Raw genomic sequence first — 25,794 nt, 5'->3', positions numbered from 1 at the left:
TGGTTCTCGACCCTTCTGCCAATGGGAACAGTCTCTCCTTATTTACTTTATCTAAACGCTTCATGATCTTGAACACTTGTCATATCTCCTCTTAACCTTCTCTGCTCTCAGGAGAACCACTCCAGCTTCGCCAGTCTATCCACATAACTGATGTCCCTCATGCCTGGAACAAGTCTAGTAAATCTTTTCTGCACCCTCTCTAAAACCTTCACATCCTCCCTAAAGGGCAGTGCCCAGAATTGGACAGAATACTCCAGTTGTGGCTGAACCAAGTGTTTTATAAAGGTTCAACATAACTTCCTTCCTTTTGTACCGTTCCTTCATTGCTGCTAGGTCAATATCCTGGAATTCCATACATAATACCATTGTGCGAGCACCATCACCAAAAGAAGTCCCACCTTGTCTGAGTAATTCAGGATGAGCAAAAAAATACACACTTGCCACCACATCCTGAGTACAAATAATAAAAAAACTCCCATCCTTCTACAAACCCATTAAAATTGTTATTGTTTAAGAAGTGCTCTGAAATGTTTCTGACAAATGCAATAAAGGATTATATAAATACAAGTTTTTGTTTTTTTAGTACTTACTTGAATTTTTAAAAAACATATTGCAAACATAACTCACTCAGTCAGCAGAAATTACAACAAGGTCACAGTATGTGTCAGTGTTTACGCTCCACACTACCAAATAGTTCTAATCACAGCAATAATAATAACCAACTATTGTGCCTTTTCAACATCTTTTAAAATGTGCACAAGATACTAGAGGGAAAGAAAAGCATAAAATGATTGCAAGCTGTATATTCACAGAGAAAAGAGTCAGAATTTTATTGAGGAAGTGGCTGAACATTTTAGTTATAAATTGAGCAGCACTACTGTCTCCATCACTATTAATTTTATGTTTCTATGCACATCAGAACGAAAGAAAGATGACCTACTGTGTAGAACTTTTATCTTGGGGAATGGAAGTGGGTCACATGGAGACGTCAAAGTCAACAAGTCAAAGGCAAACAAAAATGGTAATTTGGACCTATGGTTCCCAAAGCTCTCCATCACTGGGGTTTTCCTAGTGTCATTTCTGGGTCTATTATAGGCTAATTGATAGAGATCGATTGCTATGATTGATTAGTTAACAACTCTATTATCGTTGTATCATGTGAGTATCAGGCTGGTAGATGGCGAACTAGATGGACCATGGTCTTTTATCGTCTAGCAATTCCTATGTTCCATGATTCTTCCCTCACATCCCTTCTAGCAGCCAGGCTGACTCCAGCAGCAGGTGGAGGATATGAGGACAAGCATTTAATTATTCAGTCACTTGTTTTACATTTTAAAGTTTGAAAACAGTGTAACTAAATAAAGAACATCCCTGTGTATTGGAACATTGAGCTTCCTGTGCCTTTAAAGAACTCATGTAAATACACTCCATACCCTTGTGCAGAGCAGAGGGGAATTTGTTACTGCTTGAAAGAAAAGAAGGCCAACAGGGACAGAAGCGGGGGCACGGAGCTGTGACTGGAGTAAATCAGTGGGTGGATCCATAGGAAATCCCATGAGTCAGCACATGACCTCGTCTTGGAAAAGTAAAATTAAATATTGAGCAGGTCCTGCTGCAAACCGAGCCAAATCTGAATTTTTAACTGTCAGATGCCGTCTCCATACCAAACAATATTCAGTTATTTAACTTGCCAATACACAGCATTTCCTAAACAGCTACAGAGGGACATTCTTAGTGCAACACCTGATGGTGAGAGTGATAGCTGAGATGGCAAATTGAAAACTTACCATAAACACCATTAGTTTCAACAAATGATTTTTGTTCCGTCTTCCCCCACCACCCCTCCAGAATATTTACGTGTGTGGGAGAGAGGAGGTATTGAAAGTATACCTTAGATTACAGAATATTTTCTTCCTTTAAATTTATAATAAATTATTGCAGACTGACTGCAATTAATTAGCAGAACTTCACTGCTTGACTCAAATGCTCATACATATATGAATAGTTCTCACATTCTGTAGTACACCCTCATTATTATCAGGTTCTGAATACAGTAGTTGGAAGTTTACATAAAAAGTCAACAGAATGAAAATTCTAAAACTATTCAACTGTGCAAGAACCTCTCTTGTTTACACATAATGCCACATCATCACATTGAACGGTCAGACTAAAGCAGCAACGTTTGAACAATTGTACAACCAAATCTTCACACATTTCTTGCAATTTTCATTTCTTCATCTTCTTTTTGTCCCACCAAAACCTGTCAAAGCAAAAGTGAGAACCTAATTCGATCTCTTTAATGTGCAGAGAATGATTAAGCACAATGTGTTTGTAACTGAATTCTATATATGCTATTGTTTTTGTGGATTTGGATAATAGGATAAATTAAAGCACACCACACAGCCTGCTCAGAACAGCAGAAAAGTTACATGCCTCATTTATCATTTTGAATTTATTCTGCTGAGTAAAATAACCTGCAATATCCTAAACAAGTATTAAAAAGACTAGCTGGGTAATTTGTGTGGTTTCTTGACTGTATCCAGGAAGTTCCCATTCTTCACTTCCTCTGGCAATTCAAGTTTCAGTCATGAATTTATGACATATCTAACTGTACAGGGGTCAGTTATCACCAAGATTTCGGTAACATACTATGAATGGAGGTGGGTGCACTACCTGCAGTTCCTAGAGGATGCATGGTATCAGCCGTGGTTCAGTGGTAGAACGCTTGCCTCTGAGTCAGGTGTGGGTTCAAGTCCCACTCCAGAAACTTGAGCACATAATCTAGGCTGACTCCAGTGCACTGAGGGATCGCTGCACTGTCTGAGGCGCTGTCTTTCGGACGAGATGTTAAACCGAGGCCCCGTCTGCCCGCTCAGGTGTACATAAAAGACCCCGTGGTGCTATTCGAAGAGGACCAGGTGAGTTATCTCTGGTGTTCTGGCCAATATTTATCCCTCAATCGACATCACTAAAAAACAGATTATCTAGTCATTATCACATTATTGTTTGTGGGACCTTGCTGTGCACAAATTGGCTGCGGTGTTTCCCTACATCACAACAATGGCTACACTTCAAAAGTACTTCATTGGCTGTTAAGTGCTTTAGGAGATCCTGAGGTCATGAAAGGCGTTATATAAATGTAAGTTAGTTCGTTCTTTCTGTGGAATGAACTGTGTATTCAGTTTGAAATTCTGGGGCTGGAAAGCAGAAGGACCGAAATGATCTTTTCCTTTCTCATACCATCCTAATACCTGGGGCTCCTTCCACCCCAAACAAGCTCACCCGCATCAGAGGATGTGTGGCCCAAGAGGAAGAGGGCTTCCAGGTGGGGGATTTCATGTTTCCTGGCCTAGCGGAACCGCAGTAGCTGCTATGCCAAGTGAAAGGAGGTGGACCAGCTACAGCAGGGACTTGGCCTGGACCTCAAGATTTTGAAGATTTGTAAGACTTTTTCAGCCCAGTTATAAAGGAGGCAGATGGGTCATATTACGACATTTCCATTTCTACTTCTCCCCCCCCATCCCCTACCCAGCATGGGCAGCCTCCGCCGCATTCTGTGGCTTCCCCGTCTGGCAGGTGTCCAAGATGCGCCCACAGTGGCGCAAGCCCCCAATAGCAATATTTGAATAAGCTGGCTTCCCCCGACCCCACATACGTTGGCTGGGCTAGGTGTGCAAGTCCCTGGTAGGTGCATTGCAGCACTTACACTAGGATCTCGACCCCAGTGTCTTTTAGTTGTGCCAAAATAGCAGGTGGAACTGGGCAACTCGCACCACAGTAATGGGAAGACTATACAGCAGGCATGAATGTTATCTATTAATAGAAGCAGGCATTACCATTACACATTAGGCATTAGCTCTAGGCATCACTAAAGTCACAAAAACATTATTATACTGTAACAAGAGAGATGTAACAAATCTCATGGAATCCATAATATATTAAAATTGGTACGAGTCACACATTCCATTGAACACTGTTATTTAAACATTTTCTCTGGAAATTCCAATGTTTAAAATGTCCACACTTGCCTGATACATTTTCTGCAACCCTCTTTAGGTTAAAGGGTTTTCAATGTTAATCTGATAAATGACCTGTCATGGCAGCCTTTAACACAGCCCTGCGGTGCCGTATTATCTTTTCCCCGCTAATCATTCAAAATGCTTTCCGGAAAAAGTTTTAGCTGCCATTTTTTTCCTCAATAGCTAAAATTTCTGATCATAGAATGATACAGCACAAGAAGCCATTCGGCTCCTCTTTGGAAGAGCTATACAATTAGTCCCACACTCCCTTGCCCTTTCCCCATTACCCTGCAAATTTTACCCTTTCAAATATTTATCCAATTCCCTTCTGAAAGTTATTATTGAATCTGCTTCCACCACCCTTTCAGGCAGTGCAATCCAGATCATAACAACTCGCTGCACAAAAAGATTTCTCCTCATCTTGCCTCTGGTTCTTTTGCCAATCATCTTAAATCTGTGTCTGCTAGTTGCTGACCCTTCTGCCAGTGGAAACAGTTTCTCCTCAGCCTCTCCCTAAAGCCTGTGCTTGGACTTGACATTTTTTCTTAGAGCTGTGATTCTATTAGTTGGATGCAAGTGGTGCAGTGTTTCTATTTTCTCAGGGTGCATCAGTATCAGTCAGTAGTACTGATAGATTTTTTTTAAGCTTCTAGCAGTTTCTGCTCAGTTATTTTTCAAAATTATTTGAAGAAAAGCTAGGGGTCAAATTTCAAAAGCTTTAGTCAGGCAAAGTTTATTTAAGTGTTTTTTTAAAAAAAACTTTGTGTGAGAGAATGCGTGTGTAGCTTTTGTTTTGTATTCAATAAACTTTAGAAAGCATATTAAGCAGAGAGAGACTTTCCTCATTCTAATTTTTAAAAAAGTTGAATTTTGAAGCAAACAGAAAATTCAACTCCTTTTGAATTATCTCACCCACGCTTTGTTGACAGTTCGAAAATGTAAATATTCTAATTGCTGACACCTAAGAGATTGAGCCAGAAAGACAGGCAAAAAGAAAGTCAAACATTGTCTTCGGTCTCCGCCACCCACTCCATCAGTGTTCCTGGCCACTGTCCGAGGCTGAACCAGACTGCTCGCAACCTCTGCATCATTTACGACCCTGAGACGAGTTTCCGATCCCATATCCACTCCATCACCAAGTCCACCTCTGTAACATCGCCTGTCTCCACCCCTATCTCAGCTCATCTGCTGCTGAACCCCTCATCCACGTCTTTGTTACCTATAGACTTAACTATTCCAATGTTCTCTTGGCTTCCCATCCTCCACCCTCCATAAACTTGAGCTCATCCAAGACTATGCTGCCCGTATCCTAACTCGCACTAAGTCCCGTTCACCCATCACCCCTGTGCTTGCTGAGCTACACTGGCTCGCGGTCCGGCAACACTTCGATTTTAAAATTCTCATCTGTGTTTTCAACCCTCCATAGCCTTACCCCTCCCTATCTCTGTAACCTCCTCCAGCCCTAAAACCCTCACATATCTCTGCACACCTCCAATTCTTGCCTCTTGCGCTGCCCCGATTTTAATTGTTCCACCTTTGGCTGCTGTACCTTCAGTTGCCTCGTCCCTAAGCTCTGGAATTTTCTCCCTAAACGTCACTACCTCTCTCTCCTCCTTTAAGACGCTCCTCAAAACCTATCTCTTTATGTGGCTCGGTGTCAAATTTTGTTTGAAAATCACTCCTGTGAAGTGTCTTGGGGCGATTTACTATGTTAAAGGCACTCTATAAAGGCAAGTTGTTGTTGTTCCGCACCCTCATTTTTTTTTAGAAATATAAGTTGAAAACAAAACCTCTGAGGGAAACTGATAGAAGGGAAGGGTAGGACAAAGAGGGAAACAGCCTGAGAGTCAGGGGTCTGGGAGCATTGGAGGGGAAGGTCCTGCCAGGACCTGCCCTTGGCCCTTTTGAAATTATCAGGAGTGCCCTTCATCAAATTCCCACCTATCAGTCTCCTGCCCCAACTTGCATGTAACCCCTTTTCAACAGGCAGGCACCATCCTACCACTTTCTCTTTTATGCCGGTTCCTGCCTTTAAAGCACCCAGTGCATTATTAGTGTGTTTACTGATTTATAATATAGTCAAACCTGTACAAAAGGGACACTCATAGACTGTCCCAAACAATTTACTGTACATACAGTGACCATTTTGAAAATAGGGACACCTGCAAATGAAGGACACCTTATGCAAGTCCCTTAGGTGTCCCTAATTTACAGGTTTCACTGTACACAATTTTCCACAAACATAACAATCAAAAAAATCTTAATTAATACAACTTTCTAGTTTCTTGTACAAAAAAACACCTTTAAGCTGCAAGAACAATTCATTGTTTTTTGCAGAAGTATTTTTAACTGCATTTGGAGCCAAATAAAAAGGAGGACATTGCCACGATTGACATGGACAGCAGGAGGAATCCAATAATTCAAATTCATTTTCCAGGAAGGTTTAAATCATTTAAAAAAACTAAACTACTACTAAAGCTTTCCATTGAGAAAAATAAATACTTTGTTTTGTGCTGGGAACAAAAGAAACCACTGGTGCTGTTAATCACATGCGCTGTATAACAGGTTAACGAAAGGAAAAGGACCAGTTGTTAATAGTTTAAATGTGAAACTTGCCCGAAATAAAGCTTTGAGAAGTCAATCTCCAGTTTGTTTTGAAGTTTTGGAAAAAGCAAAGATACTCTCAAATCCTCACAGGACTCGCCTCCCTGCTATTTCTCCAGCAGCAGACCCAGTGCTGCCTCAAAAGGAAGACATTGAATGAAAAATTCAAACTTTGCATGTATGATGCATTCAGGTAAGAAGCAGTTTGTTATATAGGGGTAAAGTAAACCCATCTTGTACTTTGTTACTGCTCTGACTCAGCATACAAAGTAAACCTCAGTTCTACTTTGCAAGTTATTCTGCCCAGAGGGTTACAATATTACAAATGGACAACCAAATACTGGAATGCACATAAAAGGACATTTTGGGCACAACTGAGAAAAATGAAAAGCAGCAAAACCAGTGAGAAACACTGCAGCTTTGTCTACATCATGTTTGAGAGGAAACCATGTTTACCTGAAGCTGTTCTGGTTCCTGTGCTTTCAGGCTTCCAATTAGTCTCCTGTCTTTGCTGTGGGTGATATGCAGAATAATCCTGGGTGAATGGATAAGATGAAGTGCTTGGCTGTGATCTGAAGGGATAAGATTCAAGAACATCATTACTTATTACATAGAACGTAAAGCACAGAAATAGGCCAATCGACCCAACAGATCCATGCCGGTGTTTATGCTCCACAAGAACCTCCTCCCTTCCTACTTTATCCAACCCTATCATCATATCCTTCTATTTCTTTACCCCTCATGTGTTTATCTAGCTTCCCCTTAAATGCATCTATGCTAATCTCCACAACTACTCCTTGTGGTAGCGAGTTCCACAATCTAAACACTCTCTGGATAAAGAAGTTTCTACTGAATTCCCTATAGGATATTTGGGGCTATCTTATATTAAAGGCCCCTAGTTCTGGTCTCCCCTGCAAGTGAAAATATCTTCTCCACATCAACCCTATAAAACCTTTTCATAATCTCAAAGACCTCTATCAGGTCACCCCTAAGTCTTCTCTTTTCTAGAGAAAGCCCAGCCTGTTCAATCTTTCCTGATAGATATAACCCCTCAATTCTGGTGTCATTCTAGTAAATCTTTTTTGTACCTTCTCCAGTGCCTCTATGTACTCTTTATAATATTGGGACCAGAACTGTGCACAGTACTCCAAATGTGGTCTAACCAAGGTTCTATACAAATTTAACATAACTTCTCTGCTTTTTAATTCTAACCCTCGAAAAATGAATTCCAGTGCTTGGTTTGCTATTTTATAGCCTTATTAACCTGTGTTGTTACTTTTAGTGATTTGTGTATCTGTATCCCCAAATCCCTCTGCTCCTCTTTTAGAGCCTTATTATCCAAGTATTATGTGCTCCCTACCAAAATGTAATACCTAACACTTACCTATATTGAAATTCATTTGCCAATTACATGCCCATTTTGTCTTCCTGTATTTTGTTGCAGTCCTCCTCAGAGTTAACTATACCCCCAATTTGGTGTCGTCCCCAAATTTTGAAATTGTATTTCCAATACCTGAGTCCAAATCGTTTATGTAAATCGTGAACAACAGTGGTCCCAGCATCGATCCTTGTGAAATACCACTTTCCACCTTTTGCCAGTCTGAGTAATTACCTTCAACCCCTACTCTATGTTTTCTGTTTTGTAGCAAGCTTGCTATCTATTCTGCTACTTGTCAACTAACCCCACATGCTCTGACCTTAGTCATGAGTCTACCTTGCGATACCTTATCGAAGGCCTTTTGAAAATCCAAATATGTTACATTTACTGCACTACCCTTGTCTACTCTTTCTGTTATTCTTCAAAGAATTCAATAAGGTTGGTCAGGCATGACATTTCCTTTTGAAATCCATGCTATTCATTATTATGTTTTCCTATTACATCTTTGAGTAAGGATTCCATTATCTTTCCTACCACTGATGTTAAGCTAACTGGTCTATCGGCCTCCTCCCGATATTCCACCATCACAGAAGCCAGTCTTCAGCCAATTCGATTCACTCCATATGATATCAAGAAACGGCTTAGTGCACTGGATACAGCAAAGGCTATGGGCCCTGACAACATCCCGGCAGTGGTGTTGAAGACTTGTGCTCCAGAACTAGCCGCACCTCTAGCCAAACTGTTCCAGTACAGCTACAACATTGGCATCTACCAGACAATGTGGAAAATTGCCCAGGTATGTCCTGTCCACAAAAAGCAGGACAAATCCAATCCGGCCAATTACCGCCCCATCAGCCTACTCTCAATCATCAGCAAAGTGATGGAAGGTGTCGTCAATAGTACTATCAAGCGGCACTTACTCACCAATAACCTGCTCACCGATGCTCAGTTTGGGTTCCAACAGGACCACTCGGCTCCAGACCTCATTACAGCCTTGGTCCAAACATGGACAAAAGAGCTGAATTCCAGAGGTGAAGTGAGAGTGACTGCCCTTGACATCAAGGCAGCATTTGACCGAGTGTGGCACCAAGGAGCCCTTATAAAATTGAAGTCAATGGGAATCAGGGGGAAAACTCTCCAGTGGCTGAAGTCATACCTAGCACAAAGACAGATGGTAGTGGTTGTTGGAGGCCAATCATCTCAGCCCCAGGACATTGCTGCAGGAGTTCCTCAGGGCAGTGTCCTAGGCCCAACCATCTTCAGTTGCTTCATCAATTACCTTCCCTCCAACATAAGGTCAGAAATGGGGATGTTCGCTGATGATTGCACAGTGTTCAGTTACATTTGCAACCCCTCAGATAATGAAGCAGTCCATGTCCGCATGCAGCAAGACCTGGACAACATCCAGACTTGGGCTGATAAGTGGCAAGTAACATTCGAGCCAGACAAGTGCCAGGCAATGACCATCTCCAACAAGACAGAATCTAACCATCTCCCCTTGACATTCAATGGCATTACCATCCCCAAATCCCCCCATCAACATCCTGGGGGTCACCATTGACCAGAAACTTAACTGGACTAGCCACATAAATACTGTGGCTACAAGAGCAGGTCAGAGGCTGGGTATTCTGTGGCGAGTGACTCACCTCCTGACTCCTCAAAGCCTTTCCACCATCTACAAGGCATAAGTCAGGAGTGTGATGGAATACTCTCCACTTGCCTGGATGAGTGCAGCTCCAACAACACTCAAGAAGCTTGACACCATCCAAGACAAAGCAGCCCGCTTAATTGGCATCCCATCCACCACCCTAAACATTCACTCCCTTCACCACCGGCTGTGGTTGCACAGGATGCACTGCAGCAACTTGCCAAGGCTTCTTCGACAGCACCTCCCAAACCCGTAACCTCTACCACCTAGAAGGACAAGGACAGCAGGCACATGGGAACAACACCACCTGCACGGTCCCCTCCAAGTCACACACCATCCCGACTTGGAAATATATCGCTGTTCCTTCATTGTCGCTGGGTTAAAATCCTGGAACTCCCTTCCTAACAGCACTGTGGGAGAACCTTCACCACACGGACTGCAGTGGTTCAAGAAGGAGGCTCACCACCACCTTCTCAAGGGCAATTAGGGATGGGCAATAAATGCTGGCCTCGCCAGCAACGCCCACACCCCACGAACGAATAAAAAAAAACTGGTCAATAGAACCAGTCCAGGGAACGATCACCCTTTTAAAATATAGGAATAACATTAGCTATCCACCAGTCTTCTGGAAATATTCCCTTTTCTAATTAATTTTTATATATATGTAATAGTGCCTCTGTTATCTCTTCCCTAACTTCTTTTAACATGCACGGATGCAATCCATCCGGACCAGCAGTTTTATCCTCTCTAAGTTTGGGTAGTTTATCAATTATCTCCCCCCTTTCTATCTAAGTGCCTTTATATCTTTTTTTGATCTCTTCAATACAATCTCCTTGATTAAAGTTAGTTTACCTTCCACAAACATTTGAAATTTTTGCAAGGAGGTGTGCAAAAAGAGGGAGACGGCACATTCACTCATCATAGTTCCATTAAAGCCATGAGCCTTGCCCAGCAGTGTATAAAATCTGTAGGGGTAGAAACTGGTATGTGTTGCACCAATTTTTCAGGTGTGAAATGGCCGCAACGCTGACAATTCAGCAGCGTCCTAAGCTGACGCCTAAAACCAGTGTTAGGCCCCTTGAATACCTATTGAAGAACCCAATCGAGAAATTTGCCAGCAATTAGTTGGGCCTGCTCCGCTCAGGATTCTTCAGCAGCCCCCGTGGCCGCCAACGTCAGGTAAGTTTAAAAAAATGTTTTTAGTAAAAAACCATCCTGTGGAGCCAGGAGGATCAAAAGTCCTCCTCCGACTCCACAGGAGTCACGATCGCCCACCCGCTAGAAGCACGGCACAACACCAAGTCAAACCGTGGCTTTTCCCAGTGGTCCTCTGGCACCTTCTCCTCCTTCAAGCACTTCATATTGTTCCACCTTTTGCCTCTCTGAAATCCTTATCGTGTACTGCGCCCCTCCAAGCTCCATCCCTAGTCTTTTTCCTAAATATCCTCTCTTCTATCTTCTCTCAGTCTCAGCTCATCAAAAACTCTGCTGTATGTGTCCTATCCTATACCAACACCAACACCCATTCAGCCATCAGCCCTATCTACTTTGGCTACCAGTCCCCAAAATTAAAATTTCCATACTTGTGTGCGAATCCCTCCATGGCCTCGTCCCTCCCTATCTCAGTAACCCATTGCAGTCCTACAACCCTCACCCCACTAAAACTCTTTGTTTTCTAACCTCAGCGTCTTGAGCATCCCTGCCTCCCTTTGTTCCACCATTACCAGCCATGATTCAGCCGACTAGGTCCTACTATCTGCAATTCCTTCCCTAAACCGTTCTGCCTCTCACTCTCCTCCTTTAAGACCCTTCATAAAACCCATCTCTTGAGCAAGCTTTTGGTCAACCTCCTTTGCCATCACCTTCTCAGGGCTACTAGAAATGGGCAATAAATACGGCCGTGACAACGTTACCCGCATCCCAAAGAAAAAGAAAAGCACTTGGGACGTTTTTTTACATTAAAGACATTATATAAATGCAAGCTGTTGTTGCTGAAATAGCAAGGGCTTTTACAGGGACATAAGGAGTAAAGCGATAGTCAAAGGGTTGGAGCCACATCGAGATGAATGGGACCATCTTGTACTTGAGAGTGAGAGAATGGTGGAGATGCATATTTTGCCTTAGTGTTTACAGAGAAAGGTGACAGTGGGACAAAGGTGTAAAAGTATCTGAGGAGGATGTGGGAGACCCAAAACCAGAGATAAATATCCAAAGGAAAACTGCATTAAAAAAGATAATGGGACTAAAAGCAGAAAATTCACCAGGCCCAGCTGGTATCTGCCACAGAATAATGAAGAAGGATGGAGAGAGAAATTGTCCCTGTTGGGAAAAAAGAGCCAAGAGATCAGATAGGAAACTACAGACCAGTTTGGCTTGCATCGATTGTGAGAACACTAAAGGATGAATTTTCTGAGGTTGCACATGGGGCACAGAGACGTGCAGGCAGCGGTAAAGAAATGATTTCCTAACAGGTGAAATGTGGCCGCACTATCAACATGCATGGGCCTCGTATTTATAAAATTAGGTCCTTCACCCAAACTTCCCTATGGTGGGCGAGGGACTGCCCACGGCAAGCCAATTGCTCCGTTCAAATGCACACATTGGGGATCCTGCTGCATTTTGGCTCAGACATTAGTTATTTTGCCATTTTTTAATTGTTTTTTTTAAAGTTGTCAGTGCTTTCCTCCTGTAATCTTGATTGCTGCAGACATTTAGAAGTGCTTTCTTTGCCAGGTTCCAAACTTGATGTATGCTTCAAATAGGTAAGAGCAGTACACAAAGGGCTGCCAAATGCAGGTCCTATGCCACCTTAGGTGTTCTGTCTGCACTCAGCGCTACTCCAGGATCTATGTTTACAGACATGCACCTGGACATGTCAGAGGAGATCTGTCTTCACTGCCTCAATCTCACAAAATAGGCTGCCACACAGGTTCACCATCAGCTGCAAATGACCAGCGAATAACATCTGAAACAGGCATGGCTCTTCCTGTAGAATGAACAGCATGAAACTTTCATACTCCCAGATCCTTGCGCATGTGAAGGGCAAACACCAATATGGACTGGTAGGGCCAACTGGCCTGTTTCCGTGTTGTAACTACTATGTATTTCCAAAAGCACCCCAGGGACAGTCAGGCAGTCTGCATTTAAAAGGGGCAACACTATCATCACTTTCCCTCATGTATAAGTTAACCCTCCCAAGTGGGCTTCAGGGTTCCACATATCAATCCTATGGCTTACATGGAAAGAAAGGGTTTGCAATCAATCCAGGTACAGATAGCATCTGGCCACATCAGTGGGAATTATCCAAAAAGCAACCATGATACACCAGTAAGCAGCAGCATATGCTGGCTGCATTTTTGGAAGAAGAAATCATTGAGGACAGAGCAGTCTGCTTGATCAGTGCCCCACCATTAGACTCAATATCCACCTTCTCCATCACCAGCAAGCTGTGGTATGTATTATCGACAGGATGCACTGCAGCAACCCATCAAGCTTATTTCGACAACTCCCAGTCCCCTGACCTTTACCAGTGAGAATGATGAGAGCACCAGTGTAATGGGAACACATCACCTCCAAGTCACACACCATTCTAACTTTGATATATACAATCATTCCTCCATCCTCACTCAGTCAAAATCCTAGAATTCTCTACCCAGCACCATCACCACGAGGACTGCAGCAGTTCGAGAATGAGACTCGCCATCACCTTCTCAGGGCAATTAGGAATGGGCAATAAATGCGTCCTTACCCGTGTCACTTGGATCCTGAGAACAAATAGAAGAAAAGGACAAGATGGATGGCTCTTGGGAAACTGGGATTAACTTGCATCGATGGCCGCTGCCCCTACTGAGAAATCCCCAACAGAACAGCAGGGTTCGTGTTTGCTGCCCCACATCCACCATCTCAATCTGTAAAAGGCTTGAAAATTGCAGCTACGAGGAGAGATGGGATAGGCTGGGGTTGTTTCCTTAGAGCAGAGGAGGCTGAGGGGAGACTTGATTGAGGTGTACAAAATTATGAGGGGCCTAGATAGAGTAGACAGGAAGTACCTGTTCCCCCTAGCGGAGAGTTCAAGAACTAGAGGACATAGATTTAAGCTGATTGGCGGAAGGATTAGAGGGGACATGAGCAAAAACCTTTTTACCCAGAGGGTGGTGGGTGCATGGAATTCGCTGCTCGAATTGGTGGTAGAGGCAGGGACCCTCAACTCTTTTAAAAAGTACCTGGACCTGCACCTAAAGTGCTGTAAGCTGCAGGGCTATGGACCGGGTGCTGGAAGGTAGGATTAGAATGGGCACCTGGTTGTTCTTCGAGCTGGCGCGGACATGATTGGCCGAATACCCCTCTTCTGTGCTGTATCTTTTCTATGGTTGTATGGTAAGAGATGTGTGCCTTGTAGCCTTGGTACAATGAGTGTGTGCAGATGAACAATAGATGTGCACAATGCTTGAAATCATACCTCAGAGGATGTGGGAGTTTCCATCATAGGCTTACTCCATCCTTGATGGATCCCACAAGAAATGAGTAGCAAACCTCTATATGCAGCCAGGTGCAAGGGACCTGGGTGATTTATGGACTTCAATAGCTGAGTTTTACTGGAGAGTGGTGTTCAGCCCCAAATAGGGCCATCCTCCTTTAGTGCACTTCCTACACTAAGGCTATAAGAGTTAAGTACTCCACTTTTCTGTTTCCATCACAATTTCACTTTTAGAGGCTAGCTGCAGCCTTCCAAGAGTTGCTCCCAGGCCAAATTTTCTAATACAGACAAGTGCTCCAGGTGGCTCTCGGCAAGCTTTTCCTGTGCCTGCAGTCTATTCAATCAGCAGGAGGGGCTCCCATCGGAAAACCAGGCCAGCTGCGGGCATTTTTACAAAGGAAACTACGAAGGTATGAGGAGTGAGTTGGCTATGATAGATTGGGAAGCGTCATTAAAAGGCTTGACGATGGATACGCAATGGCTAACATTTAAGGAATGAATGCATGAATTGCAACAATTATATATTCCTTTCCTTTTGTGTTTTTGCACCAGAAAAGCAGCCCAACCATGGCTAACAAAAGAAATTAAAGATAGTATTAGATCCAAGAGGAGTCATATAAAGTTGCCAGAAAAAGTAGCAAGCCTGAGGATTGGGTGCAGTTTAGAATTCAGCAAAAAAGGACCAAGAGATTGATTAAGAGGGGAAAATTAGAGTTTGAGAGTAAACTTGCAAGGAACATAAAAGTGGACTGTAAAAGCTTCTACAAGTATGTAAAAAGAAAAAGATTAGTGAAGACAAATGTCAGTCCCTTACAGTCAGAAACGGGAGAACTTATAATGGGGAACAAGGAAATGGCAGAGTAATTAAACAAATACTTTGGTTCTGTCTTCACGGAAGAGGACACAAATAATTTCCCAGAAATGCTAGGGAATCAAGGGACAAGTGAGAAGGAGGAATTAAAGGAAATTAGTATTAGTAAAAAAAGTGCTGGAGAAATTAATGGGACTGAAAGCCGATAAATCCCCAGGGCCTGATAATTTGCATCCCAGAGTACTAAAAGAGGTAGCCATGGAAATAGTGGATGCATTAGTTGTCATCTTCCAAAATTCTATAGATTATGGAACAGTTCCTGCAGACTGGAGGGTGGCAACTGTAACCCTACTATTTAAAAAAGGAGGGAGAGAGAAAACAGGGAACTACAGGCCAGTGAGCCTAACATCAGTAGTAGGGAAAATGATAGAGTCTATTATAAAGGATGTGATAACAGGACATTTAGAAAATATCAGCGGGATTAGACAAAAGTCAACATGGATTTATGAAAGGGAAATCATGTTTGACAAACCTACTGGAGTTTTTTTGAGGATGTAACTGGTAGAATAGGTAAGGAAGAACCAGTAGATGTGGTTTATTTGGATTATCAGAAGGCCTTTGATAAAGTCCCACGTAAGATGTTCATGTGCAAAATTAAAGCATATGGGATTGGTGGTAATATACTGGCATGGATTGAAAATTGGTTAACAGACAGGAAACAGAGAGTAGGAATAAATGGGTCTTTTTCGGGGTGGCAGGCAGTGACTAGTGGGGTACCGCAGGGATCAGTGCTTGGGCTCCAGCTATTCACAATCTGTATCAATGATTTGGATGAGGGAACCAAATGGAATATTTCCAAGTTTGCTGGCAACACAAAACTAGGTGGGATTGTGAGTTGTAAGGAGGATGCAAAGAGGCTTCAAGGCGATTTAGACAAGTTGAGTGAGTGGGCAGATGCAGTATAATGTGGATAAATGTGAAGTTATCCACTTCAGAAGGAAAAACAGAAAGGCAGAGTACTATTTAAATGGTGATAGAATGGGGAATGTTGATGTACAAAGGAATCTGGGTGTCCTTGTACACCAGTCACTGAAAGCAAACATGCAGGTGCAACAAGCAGTTAGGAAGGCAAATGGTATGTTGGCCTTCATTGCAAAAGGATCTGAGTACAGGAGCAAGGATGTTTTACTGCAGTTATACAGGGCCTTGGTGGGACCACACCTGGAGTATTGTGTGCAGTTTTGGTTTCCTTACCCTAGAAAGGATATACTTGCCATAGAGGGAGTGCAGCGAAGGTTCACCAGACTGATGTCCGGGATGGCAGGACTGTCATATGAGGAGAGATTGGGTCGACTCGGCCTGTATTCACTCGAGTTTAGAAGAAATGAGAGGGGATCTCAATGAAACATATAAAATTCTGACAGGGCTAGACAGGCTGGATGCAGGGAGGATGTTTCCCTTGGCTGAGGGGGGGGTTTAGAACGAGGGGTCACAGTCAGTCTCAGGATACAGGGTAGGACATTTAGGACTGAGATGAGGAGAAATTTCTTCACTCAGAGGGTGGTGAACCTGTGGAATTTTCTACCACAGAAGGCTGTGGAGGCCAAGTCACTGAATATATTTAAGAAGGAGCTAGATAGATTTCTAGATACAAAAGGCATCAAGGGGTATGGGGAGAGAGCGGGAATATCGTACTGAGATAAAGGGAATATGGTATTGAGATAGAGGATCAGCCATGTTCATGTTGAATGGCGGAGCAGGTTCAAAGGGCTGAATGGCTTACTCCTGCTCCTATTTTCTATGTTTCTATGTTTACTGAGCTTAGAACATAAGAGCTATAGAGTCCATAATACAGAATGAAATTAAAGAACACTTAGAGACATAGGCTAATGAGGGATAGCGAGCAGGGATTTGTAAAAAGCAGGTTGTGCTCGACCAATTTAATTTAAAAAAATTAAGAAACCCAGAAGTGTACAACTAAGGGGAATGCAATGGATGTGTACTTGGATTTTCAGAAACCATCTAATAAGGTGCCACATAGGAGAAATGTTAAAAAAATTAAGGCATATAGTATTAAAGGGAATGAAGCTATGTGGATAGAGGGATGTCTAGGGGATAGAAAGCAACAAGTAACAGTATAATGGAGTGCAGGTTGTGAGTAGTAGTATGCTCAGGTACCTGTGCCCTGGCACAGATTTAGTTTTCTTTAGTTTTCCATGATTTGACACATTGAGGGGGAAAAGGAAGAGCATCCAAAGCTAGAGCTCCCTGGATGACTAAAGATATAGAGATTAAAATGAAACAGAAAAAGGTTTATAGTAAATGTCAGACTCATATTACAGTAAAGAACCAAGCTGAATACAGAAAGAGGAGAACTGAAAAAGGAAATAAAAGGGGCAGAGAGAGTGTATGAGAATAGATTAGCAGGTAACATAAAAGGGTAGTCAAAGAAAGGGTGGAGCCGATTTGGGACCATAAAAGAGATTTTCTAGTGGAGGCAGAGAGCATGGCTGAGGTACCAACTGAGCACTAAAGAAGAGGATGCTACCAAAGTCACAGTAAAGGAAGTAGTAGAGAAATTGGATAGGATAAAAATAGATAAAGAGGTACTTAAAAGGTTGGCAGCACTCAAAGTAGAAAAGTCACCCGGTCCAGGTGGGATGCACCCAGGTTGCTGAGGGAATAAGGGTGGAGATACTCCCCAAAAAGGGAGAGGGATCAACCCAGCAACTACAGTCAGCCTAACCAGCCAGTGGTGGGGAAACTTTTAAAGACAATAATCAAGAGACAAAATTAATTGTCACTTGAAAAAATGCAGGTTAACAAATGACAGCCAGCGCGGATTTGTTAAAGGAAAATCGTGTTTGTCTAACTTGATTTTTTATTATTCGTTGATGGGATGTGGGCTTCGCTGGCGAGGCCGGTATTTATTGCCCATCCCTAATTGCCCTTGAGAAGGTGGTGGTGAGCCGCCTTCTTGAATTGCTGCAGTCCGTGTGGTGAAGGTTCTCCCACAGTGCTGTTAGGAAGGGAGTTCCAGGATTTTGACCCAGCGACAAAGAAGGAATGGCGATATATTTGGATTGAGTTCTTTGATGAAGTAATGAAGAGGGTTGATGAGGGTAGTGCAGTAGATGTTGTGTATATGGACTTTCAAAAGGCTTTTGATAAAGTACCACATAATACTTATTGGCAAAATTCAAGCCCATAGGATTGAAGGGGCAGTGGCAGCGTGGATACAAAATTGGCTAATAGACAGAAAGCAGGGTAGCGATCAACGGTTGTTTTTCAGACTGGAGGGAAGTATACAGTGGTCTCCCCCAGGGGTCGGTATTAGGACCACTGCTCTTTTCGATATACATTAATGTCCTGGACTTGGGGATACAGGGCGTAATTTCAAAGTTTGCAGACGACATGAAACGCAGAAATGTAGTAAACAGTGAGTAGGATAGTAACAGACTTCAGGAGGTCATAGACAGACTGGTGAAATAGGCAGAAACATGGCAGATGAAATTTACACAAAGAAGTGTGATGTGATGCATTTTGGTAGGTATAATGAGGACAGGCACTATAAACTAATTGGTACAATTTTAAATGGGGTGCAGGAACAGAGAGAGCTGGGGGTGTATGTACACAAATCTTTGAAGGTGGCAGGACAAGTTAAGAAGGCTGTTAGAAAAGCATATGGGATCCTTGGCTTTATAAACAGAGGCATAGAGTACAAAAGCAAGGAAGTTATACTAAAACTTTATAAATCAGCTGAAATATTGTGGCCAATTCTGGGCACCAAACTTTAGGAAGGATGTCAAGGCCTTAAAAAGGGTGCAGAGGAGATTTACTAGAATGGTACCAAGGATGGGGGATTTAAATTGTGTGGAAAGAATAGAGAAGTTGGGGTTGTTCTCCTTAGAACGGAGAAGGTTAAGGGGAGATTTAATAGAGGTGTTCAAAGACAAAAAGGGTTTTGATAGAGTAAATAAGGAGAAACTGTTTCCACTGGCAGAAGGGTCGGTAACCAGAGGACACAGATTTAAGGTAAAGGCGAGATGAGGAGAAATTGTTTTCGCATTCAGCTGTTGTGATCTGGAATGCACTGCCTGAAAGGGTGGTGGAAGCAGATTCAATAGTAACTTCCAAAAGAGAAATGGAAAAATACTTGAAGGGGAAAAATGTGCAGGGTTATGGGGAAAGGGCAGGGGAGTGGGACTAATTGGATAGCTCTTTCAAAGAGCCGGCACAGGCACGATGGGCTGAATGGCCTCCTTCTCTGCTGTATTATTCCATGATTTGGTTGGAGGCACATAAAGAATGATACCAAATTAATGGGCATAGCGGGCTATAAGGAAGAATATAAGAGACTGCAGGAGGACAAGTCAGGGGAATGAGCAGGTGGGTGGTAAATGCAGTTCAATGCAGAGAAATATGAAGAGACACATTTTGGCAAAAAGAACAGTGAAAGGAAATATGCCATATATCAGTGTTGTCTAATATAAATTACTGACGAGCCATAGGTGTGGCGACGGCGACACTTTTAGCCACATGCACGAATTTTAGTAGAAAACGCCTTACATACACGCAATACAGATAAATCTAGTTCACGTATATTAAATCTGTCACCATTCAGGATGTAAAGCCCTCACAACGAACAAAAAACACCCGCACTCTGCTTTTTGTCTTACCATTTTAACAACAAACGCACAAAAAGGTTGAAGTACACATGCATACATCATGCAAATATCAGTATTAGGATGACATGCCCAACAACAGTGTCTATTACTCCTTTTTATGCATTAATCAGAAATGAATTTAGCCATATCTGGATTCCCAATTACCCACAGCTTCTGGCTGACGTACTGGACAAGACTGCATAGATAGCACTACATAGATCTTTTAAAGATAAGAATGCATGTAGAAAGGGCCATGAACAGGCAAATATGCTTCTGGGCTTCATAGTAGGGACACTAAATATAAAAACAAAGAAGTGATGTTGGATTTGTACAAGACATTGCTTAGGCTACCGTTGAAGTACTATGTGCAATTCTGGCCACTAGAGGACGTTGCAGCTTTGGAAAGGGTACTGGGAAGAGGTTATAGTTGTGAAAAGCTGGAGCTTTTTTTCAGATGGATTTGCAGTTGTAGTTTCTCCCTTTTATTTTAAGTCTGATTAAGGGTACACGATAGGTTAATGTAAATGTAAATCTAATGGAGGTTTTTCGAAATTATGAAAGGATTCGAGAGGGTATTAGCAGGTGAGATTTCGGTCACTGGACAAGTACACTTGTGCTGTTAGACACACCTGCCCAAGTTGGAAGCCACTGAACTTCTGAACTAAAAGTGACTCTTTTCTATTGCACACACCAGCGCCTTTAATTAGGTCATGTTTGTGTGAGCTGATCACCTAATTGAGGATATGCTTTAATCGTGTAGGCAATTATTGGGCTGTGTTTGTGTAAACTTATTGGGATGAGAAACAGGTGTTCTTTTAAGAGATAATTGTAGCTTTGAGGAAATGTATGTAAACAGATGTTCTTTGTTAGAGGAAACAGTATCGAAATTGTATCTGTGTTAAGAAAGCAGAGGCATGCAGGAATGGCTATCGGGAATCCTTTTTTAAGGTTAAGCCCCTTAAAAAATGGATGATGTGGAGATGCCGGTGATGGACTGGGGTGGACAAATGTAAGGAATCTTACAACACCAGGTTATAGTTCAACAGTTGGACTATAACCTGGTGTTGTAAGATTCCTTACATTTAAAAAATGGAGGGAGGGGTTAGGTATAAATGTGTTCCTTTAATGATGAGACTGGGAAACCCATGTCATCATGATAACTCAATTACTAAAACCAATTAAATAATAATTTTATTGTCAGTGTCTATTATGCGCTCCAGTCCGTGCGGTGCCTACCGGTCGCAGAAAGCCTCAAGCATACCGGCAGATATCAGGTATCCTTGAGTGGAGATAATCATTAATGAATTGGCAAGAGTTAAGTATAAAAATGGCTGAGCTATCCACTGTGTTTTAGAACAGACCTAGGGAAGAGGAGCTCCACCACAACACACCTGGTCAGGGAATGGTGTCTCATTTTGATCTGTGAATAAGTTCTGTTGAATTAAGCTTCCCTGTTCATTTCCGGTGTCCAAAGTCACTGATTGCATAAGCAATAACTTGTGTGGCCAAGGGTATACAGTGAAAGATTGTTTCCTCTGGTTGGTGAATCATTAACAGAGACAGGATTACTGTGAGAAGGGAAAAGTTAGAAGTTTTCTTTCCAGAGGGTTATTGGAACATTGAATGCTTTACCACGAGTGATGATTGAGGTACAAACTAATGTCATTTAGAAAGCATTTGGCTAAGTATTTGAAAAGGAAGAATGAAATTATATGGGGAAAAGGCAGGGATATGGAGTCAGTAGATGGCTCCAGTTGTAGGGCTAGCACAGGAATTGGCCAAATGGACCGAATGGCCTTCTTGTGTGCTTTAAGTTCTTAAATTCTGTAGAGAAAGAGACACAAATTACAGGGGCAAGTAAGAGATCCAAAAAATGCAACTATATTAATAGTAGTGGGAAAGTCAAAGAACATGTGAAATTCTTCACGTTAATTTTCACAAACAACTGTAAATAGGACTCAGCGATCTGTAGCACAAATGGAAGTTAGTTAGAAATGTCTTCTGCAGCAAGTGGAAAGATTCAACATCCACAAAGCTCCTGAGCCAGATTAGATATGTTCTAGATTCATCAAGGAATTTAAAGAGAACATTAGTGATGCTTTGGTTGATATTTTTCAGAGCTCCATAAACATTGGAAAAGTACCCCAAGACTGGAGGATGGCAAATGTAGTCCCAATATTCAAAAAAGAAATATGGCATGAATCTGGTAACTATAGCCAGTGAGACTAACATCCATAGAAAATCCTTGAGGGCAGTCTACAGGATATGATAAATGAATGTCTAAAGAGCCACCATCTACAACAACTTGCATTTATATAGCATCTTTTAATGTTGGAAAACATTCAAAGGCACATCACAGCATTGTAATCAGACAAAAATTGACGCCGAACCACAGGAGATATTAGGGGTGACCAAAAGCTTGGTCAAAGAGGTAGGTTTTAAGAAGGGTCTTACAGGGGGAGGTGGAGACACAGCGAGATTTAGGGAGGGAATTCCATTGCTTGGGGGCCTATACAGCTGAAAGCATGACCACCATTGTTGGGGTAAAGGGAGTACGGGATGTGCAAGAGGCCAGAGTTAGAGGAATGCAGAGTTCTCTGACAGTTGTAGGGTTGAAGGAGGTTACTGAGGTGGGGGTGGGGGGGATGAGGCCTACGAGGGATTTGAAAACCAAGATGAGAATTTTAAATTTGAGACGTTGATGGACTGGGAGCCAACGTAGATCAGTGAGCACAGAGGTGACGGGTGAACAGGGCTTGGTGCGGGTTAGGATACGGGCAACAGAATTTTGGATGAGCTCATGTTTATGGAGGGTAGAAGATGAAGTCTGGCGAGCAAAGCATTGGAATAGTCAAGTCTGAAGGTAACAAAAGCATAGATGAGGGTTTCAGGAGCAGATGGCCTGAGACAGTGGCTGGGGAGGGGGATGAAATCAGTGGCAAAGGAACAGAGTTTGGGGAAAAGGCTGAAGGCAATGTTTAGTTGGAGGAAATTGCAGCTTATTCAAGACTGGATGTTGTACAAACAGTCTGACAACACACAGGCAGTGTCGGGACCGAGGGAGGTGGTGGTGGTGGTGAGGTACAGCTGGATGTCATCAGCATACATGTGGAACCTGACGTCATTCAGGCAGTATATAGGAGGGGGCCAAAAACAGATTCTTGGGGGGACTCCAGAAGTAACGGGGCGGGAAGAAAAGTCACTGCAGGGGATGCTCTGGCTATGAGTGTTCAGATAAGAGTAGAACCAGACAACCGAGGCACTGGAGGAGTAGGGCATGATTGACCATGTCAAAGGCTGCAGACGTCATAAGGATGAGGCAGGATAGTACACCACATCACAGTCGCGGAGCATATCATTTGTGACTTTGATTAGGACCATTTCAGTTCACTGGCAGGATCAAAAACTGATTGGAAAGGCTCAAACGCAGAGTTGCAGGAAAGGTGGGCACATTCAAGGTCTTATGAGAAGTAAGAGAAGTTCAAGATGGGATAGTAGTTTGCAAAGATGGAATTTTTTGAGGGGGGGGGGGGGGCGGGGGTGATAACGGCAGATTTGAAAGAGTATGGACAGTACCTGAGGAGAGGGAACAGTTTATAATGTCAGCTGGCATGGAGTCCAGGAAAGGAAGTTGGCTGGTCAACAGCTTAGTGGGAATAGGATTGAGTGAGCAGAAGGTAGGTCTCATGTACAAGATGAGCTCTGAGTGGGCATAAAGGGAGATAGGAGAGAAAATAGAGAAAGATGCATGTTCAGGGCTAGGACAGGGAAGAAGCTTGGCTTGTTTGGGGAAGGGAGGGATGCGGTAGAAGCCGGATGGTCCCATTGTTGGTGACAAAGAAGTCCATGAACTCCTCCCACTTGTTGGATGGGGCAGGGGAAAGGGGTTTAAGGAGACTGTTGGTAGTGGAGAAAAGCAGCTAGGAGTTATCTTTGCATTCCAGCATGATCTTGAAGTAGTGAGCAGTTCTGGCAGAGGAAAGCAGGGCCTGATAGTGCTAGATGTGGTCCAGCCAGGTCTGACGATGAATGGCTAACCCAGTTGTGCACCATATACATTCAAGTTTGCACCCTTTGGACTTATGGGGGTGGGACCAGGGTAGAAGAGAGTAAGGGTTTTAGTGGGTTATTATCATGGCGAATGAAGAGCCCAAGGCTAGACAGAAGGGAGTTTGAAAGTGCCATTTTAAGTGCCTCAAGCAGAGTTTTTTCCGGGGGCAGACACTGAGGGGGGATGCACGTGGTGACGGATACAAGAAAGTGATCAGAGATGGTCTTATCTGTGACTGAGATGATGGGAATAGAGAGGCCATGTGAGATGGCATGGTTGAGGGAATGGCCGTGAACATGGGTAGGAGAGTTTATACAGAGGGAAAGGTTATGGGAGGGAAATGCACTCAGGGGAGAGGGCAAGGTGAGTTGAGGTGACCTCGGGAGCAGTCAGCTTGGATTTAGAAGTAATAATTTACGTCTTTTCGAGACTGAGGTTTGTTTGGTAAGGATATCATGGGATATGGAACAAAAGGAGGTAGAGTTGAGGAACAGATCAGCTGTGACAGATCAATTGAACAGGCTTGAGGGGTTGAATGGCCTACTCCTGTTCCTATGTTCCCTAGAAACCCATTGGAATTATTTGCAAAGGTAACTAAACTATTGAGTATAATCCAGTAGATGTAGCATACTTGAATTTTCAAAGACAGTTGACAAAAGTTCCTCATGTGGGTCTAATAGCTTGAAGTTCAAGGAATAGTTGACAAATTAAATTGTCTAGATGGATTGAGAAGCGGTTTGGCAGAGGGTGGTGATGAATGGAAAATGCTGGTACTCCACAGGGATCTGTTTTGGGAATCCTATTTGTGAATGATTACGGGACAGGGTGCCTGCAGTATTAAATTCATTGATGACGCAAAACTCTGAACAGGTAAAAAGGAGTGTTACCAACTTCAGAGAAACTTGGACCAATTATGTAGAGAGACTGAGGTATAGCAAATAGATTTGGTGGCTAAATGCAGTAGAATACATAAAGCAACAGATAGCAGTCAAATGTATATAACTATTTTCGATAAGCTAATGGGATTTTTTTTCCCCTCCACTGGCAGAGACTGAAAAGGAAAAGATTTGGGAATGAGTATTGATTATACCCTGAAAGCATCTGATCCATATGAGGCAGTTAAGGCAAATCGGGTACTGGGAACTATAGACCAGTTATCTTTCCTACCACCAACATTAAGCTAACAGAATCTTTACTCAAAGATGTAACAGAAAGACATCTAGAGAACAAAAATATAATGAAGAATAGTCAGCACGGATTTCAGAAGGGAAAGTCATGCTTGACCAACCTTACTAAATTCTCTGAAGTAGTAACAGAAAGAGCAGACAAGGGTAATGTAGTAGATGTAATATACTTGGATCTTCGCTACGGTACCGCATTGTAGACTCGTGGCTAAGGTCAGAGCATGTGGAGTCAGGGGATAGGTAGCAGAATGGATAACAAGCTGGCTACAAGACAGAGAGTAGGGGTTATAAGTAGCTACTCAGAGGGGCAAAAGGTGGGAAGTGGCATTCCACAGGGATCAGTGCTGGGACCACTGTTGTTCATAATTTACATTAACAATTTGGATTCGGGGACCGAATTTCAAAATTTGCACGACACTAAATTGGGGGTGTAGTTAATATAAAGGAAGAATGCGCGAAATGCAAGAGGACATTAATAAACTTGCAGAATGGGCATGTAATTGGCAAATTAATCTCAATATAGATAAGTGTGAGGTGGTGCATTTAAGAACATAAGAAATAGGAGCAGGAGTAGGCCATCCGGCCCCTCGAGCCTGCTCCGCCATTCAACAAGATCATGGCTGATCTTCTACCTCAACGCCATTTTCCTGCACTATCCCCATATCCCTCGACACTGTTAATATCTAGAAATCTATCGATCTCTGTTTTGAATGTACTCAATGACTGAGCCTCCACAGCCCTCTGGGGTAGAGAATTCCAAAGATTCACCACCCTCAGTGAAGAAATTTCCTCTCATCTCAGTCCTAAATGGCCTACTCCTTACTCTGACACTGTGACCCCTGGTTCTAGACTGACCAGCCAGGGGAAACATCCTCCCTGCATCTATCATGTTGAGCCCTGTAAGAATTTTATGTTTCAATGAGAGCACCTCTCAATTCTTTTAAACCCTAGAGAA

The 25,794-nt window shown here is 42.8% G+C and overlaps 1 protein-coding gene across 1 annotated transcript in view; it reads right to left on the bottom strand.

Annotated features, from left to right (window-relative positions):
• Positions 1-805: 805 nt before the first annotated feature.
• Positions 806-25,794, bottom strand: part of saraf (store-operated calcium entry-associated regulatory factor) — a 47,087-nt gene continuing 22,098 nt past the window's right edge. The window contains exons 5-6 of the mRNA XM_067983403.1: positions 7,080-7,195; positions 806-2,260 (exon numbers count right to left, since the gene is read on the bottom strand). Of these exons, the coding sequence (XP_067839504.1) occupies positions 2,235-2,260; positions 7,080-7,195 (142 nt within the window). The 3' untranslated portion in view covers positions 806-2,234. The remainder of the gene's footprint in view (positions 2,261-7,079; positions 7,196-25,794) is intronic.

This window comes from Heptranchias perlo, chromosome 4 (assembly GCF_035084215.1).
Source record: "Heptranchias perlo isolate sHepPer1 chromosome 4, sHepPer1.hap1, whole genome shotgun sequence".
Lineage (NCBI taxonomy): Eukaryota > Metazoa > Chordata > Chondrichthyes > Hexanchiformes > Hexanchidae > Heptranchias > Heptranchias perlo.
Note: the sequence above shows the minus strand (reverse complement) of the source record. Positions and strands in the feature narration are given on the sequence as shown.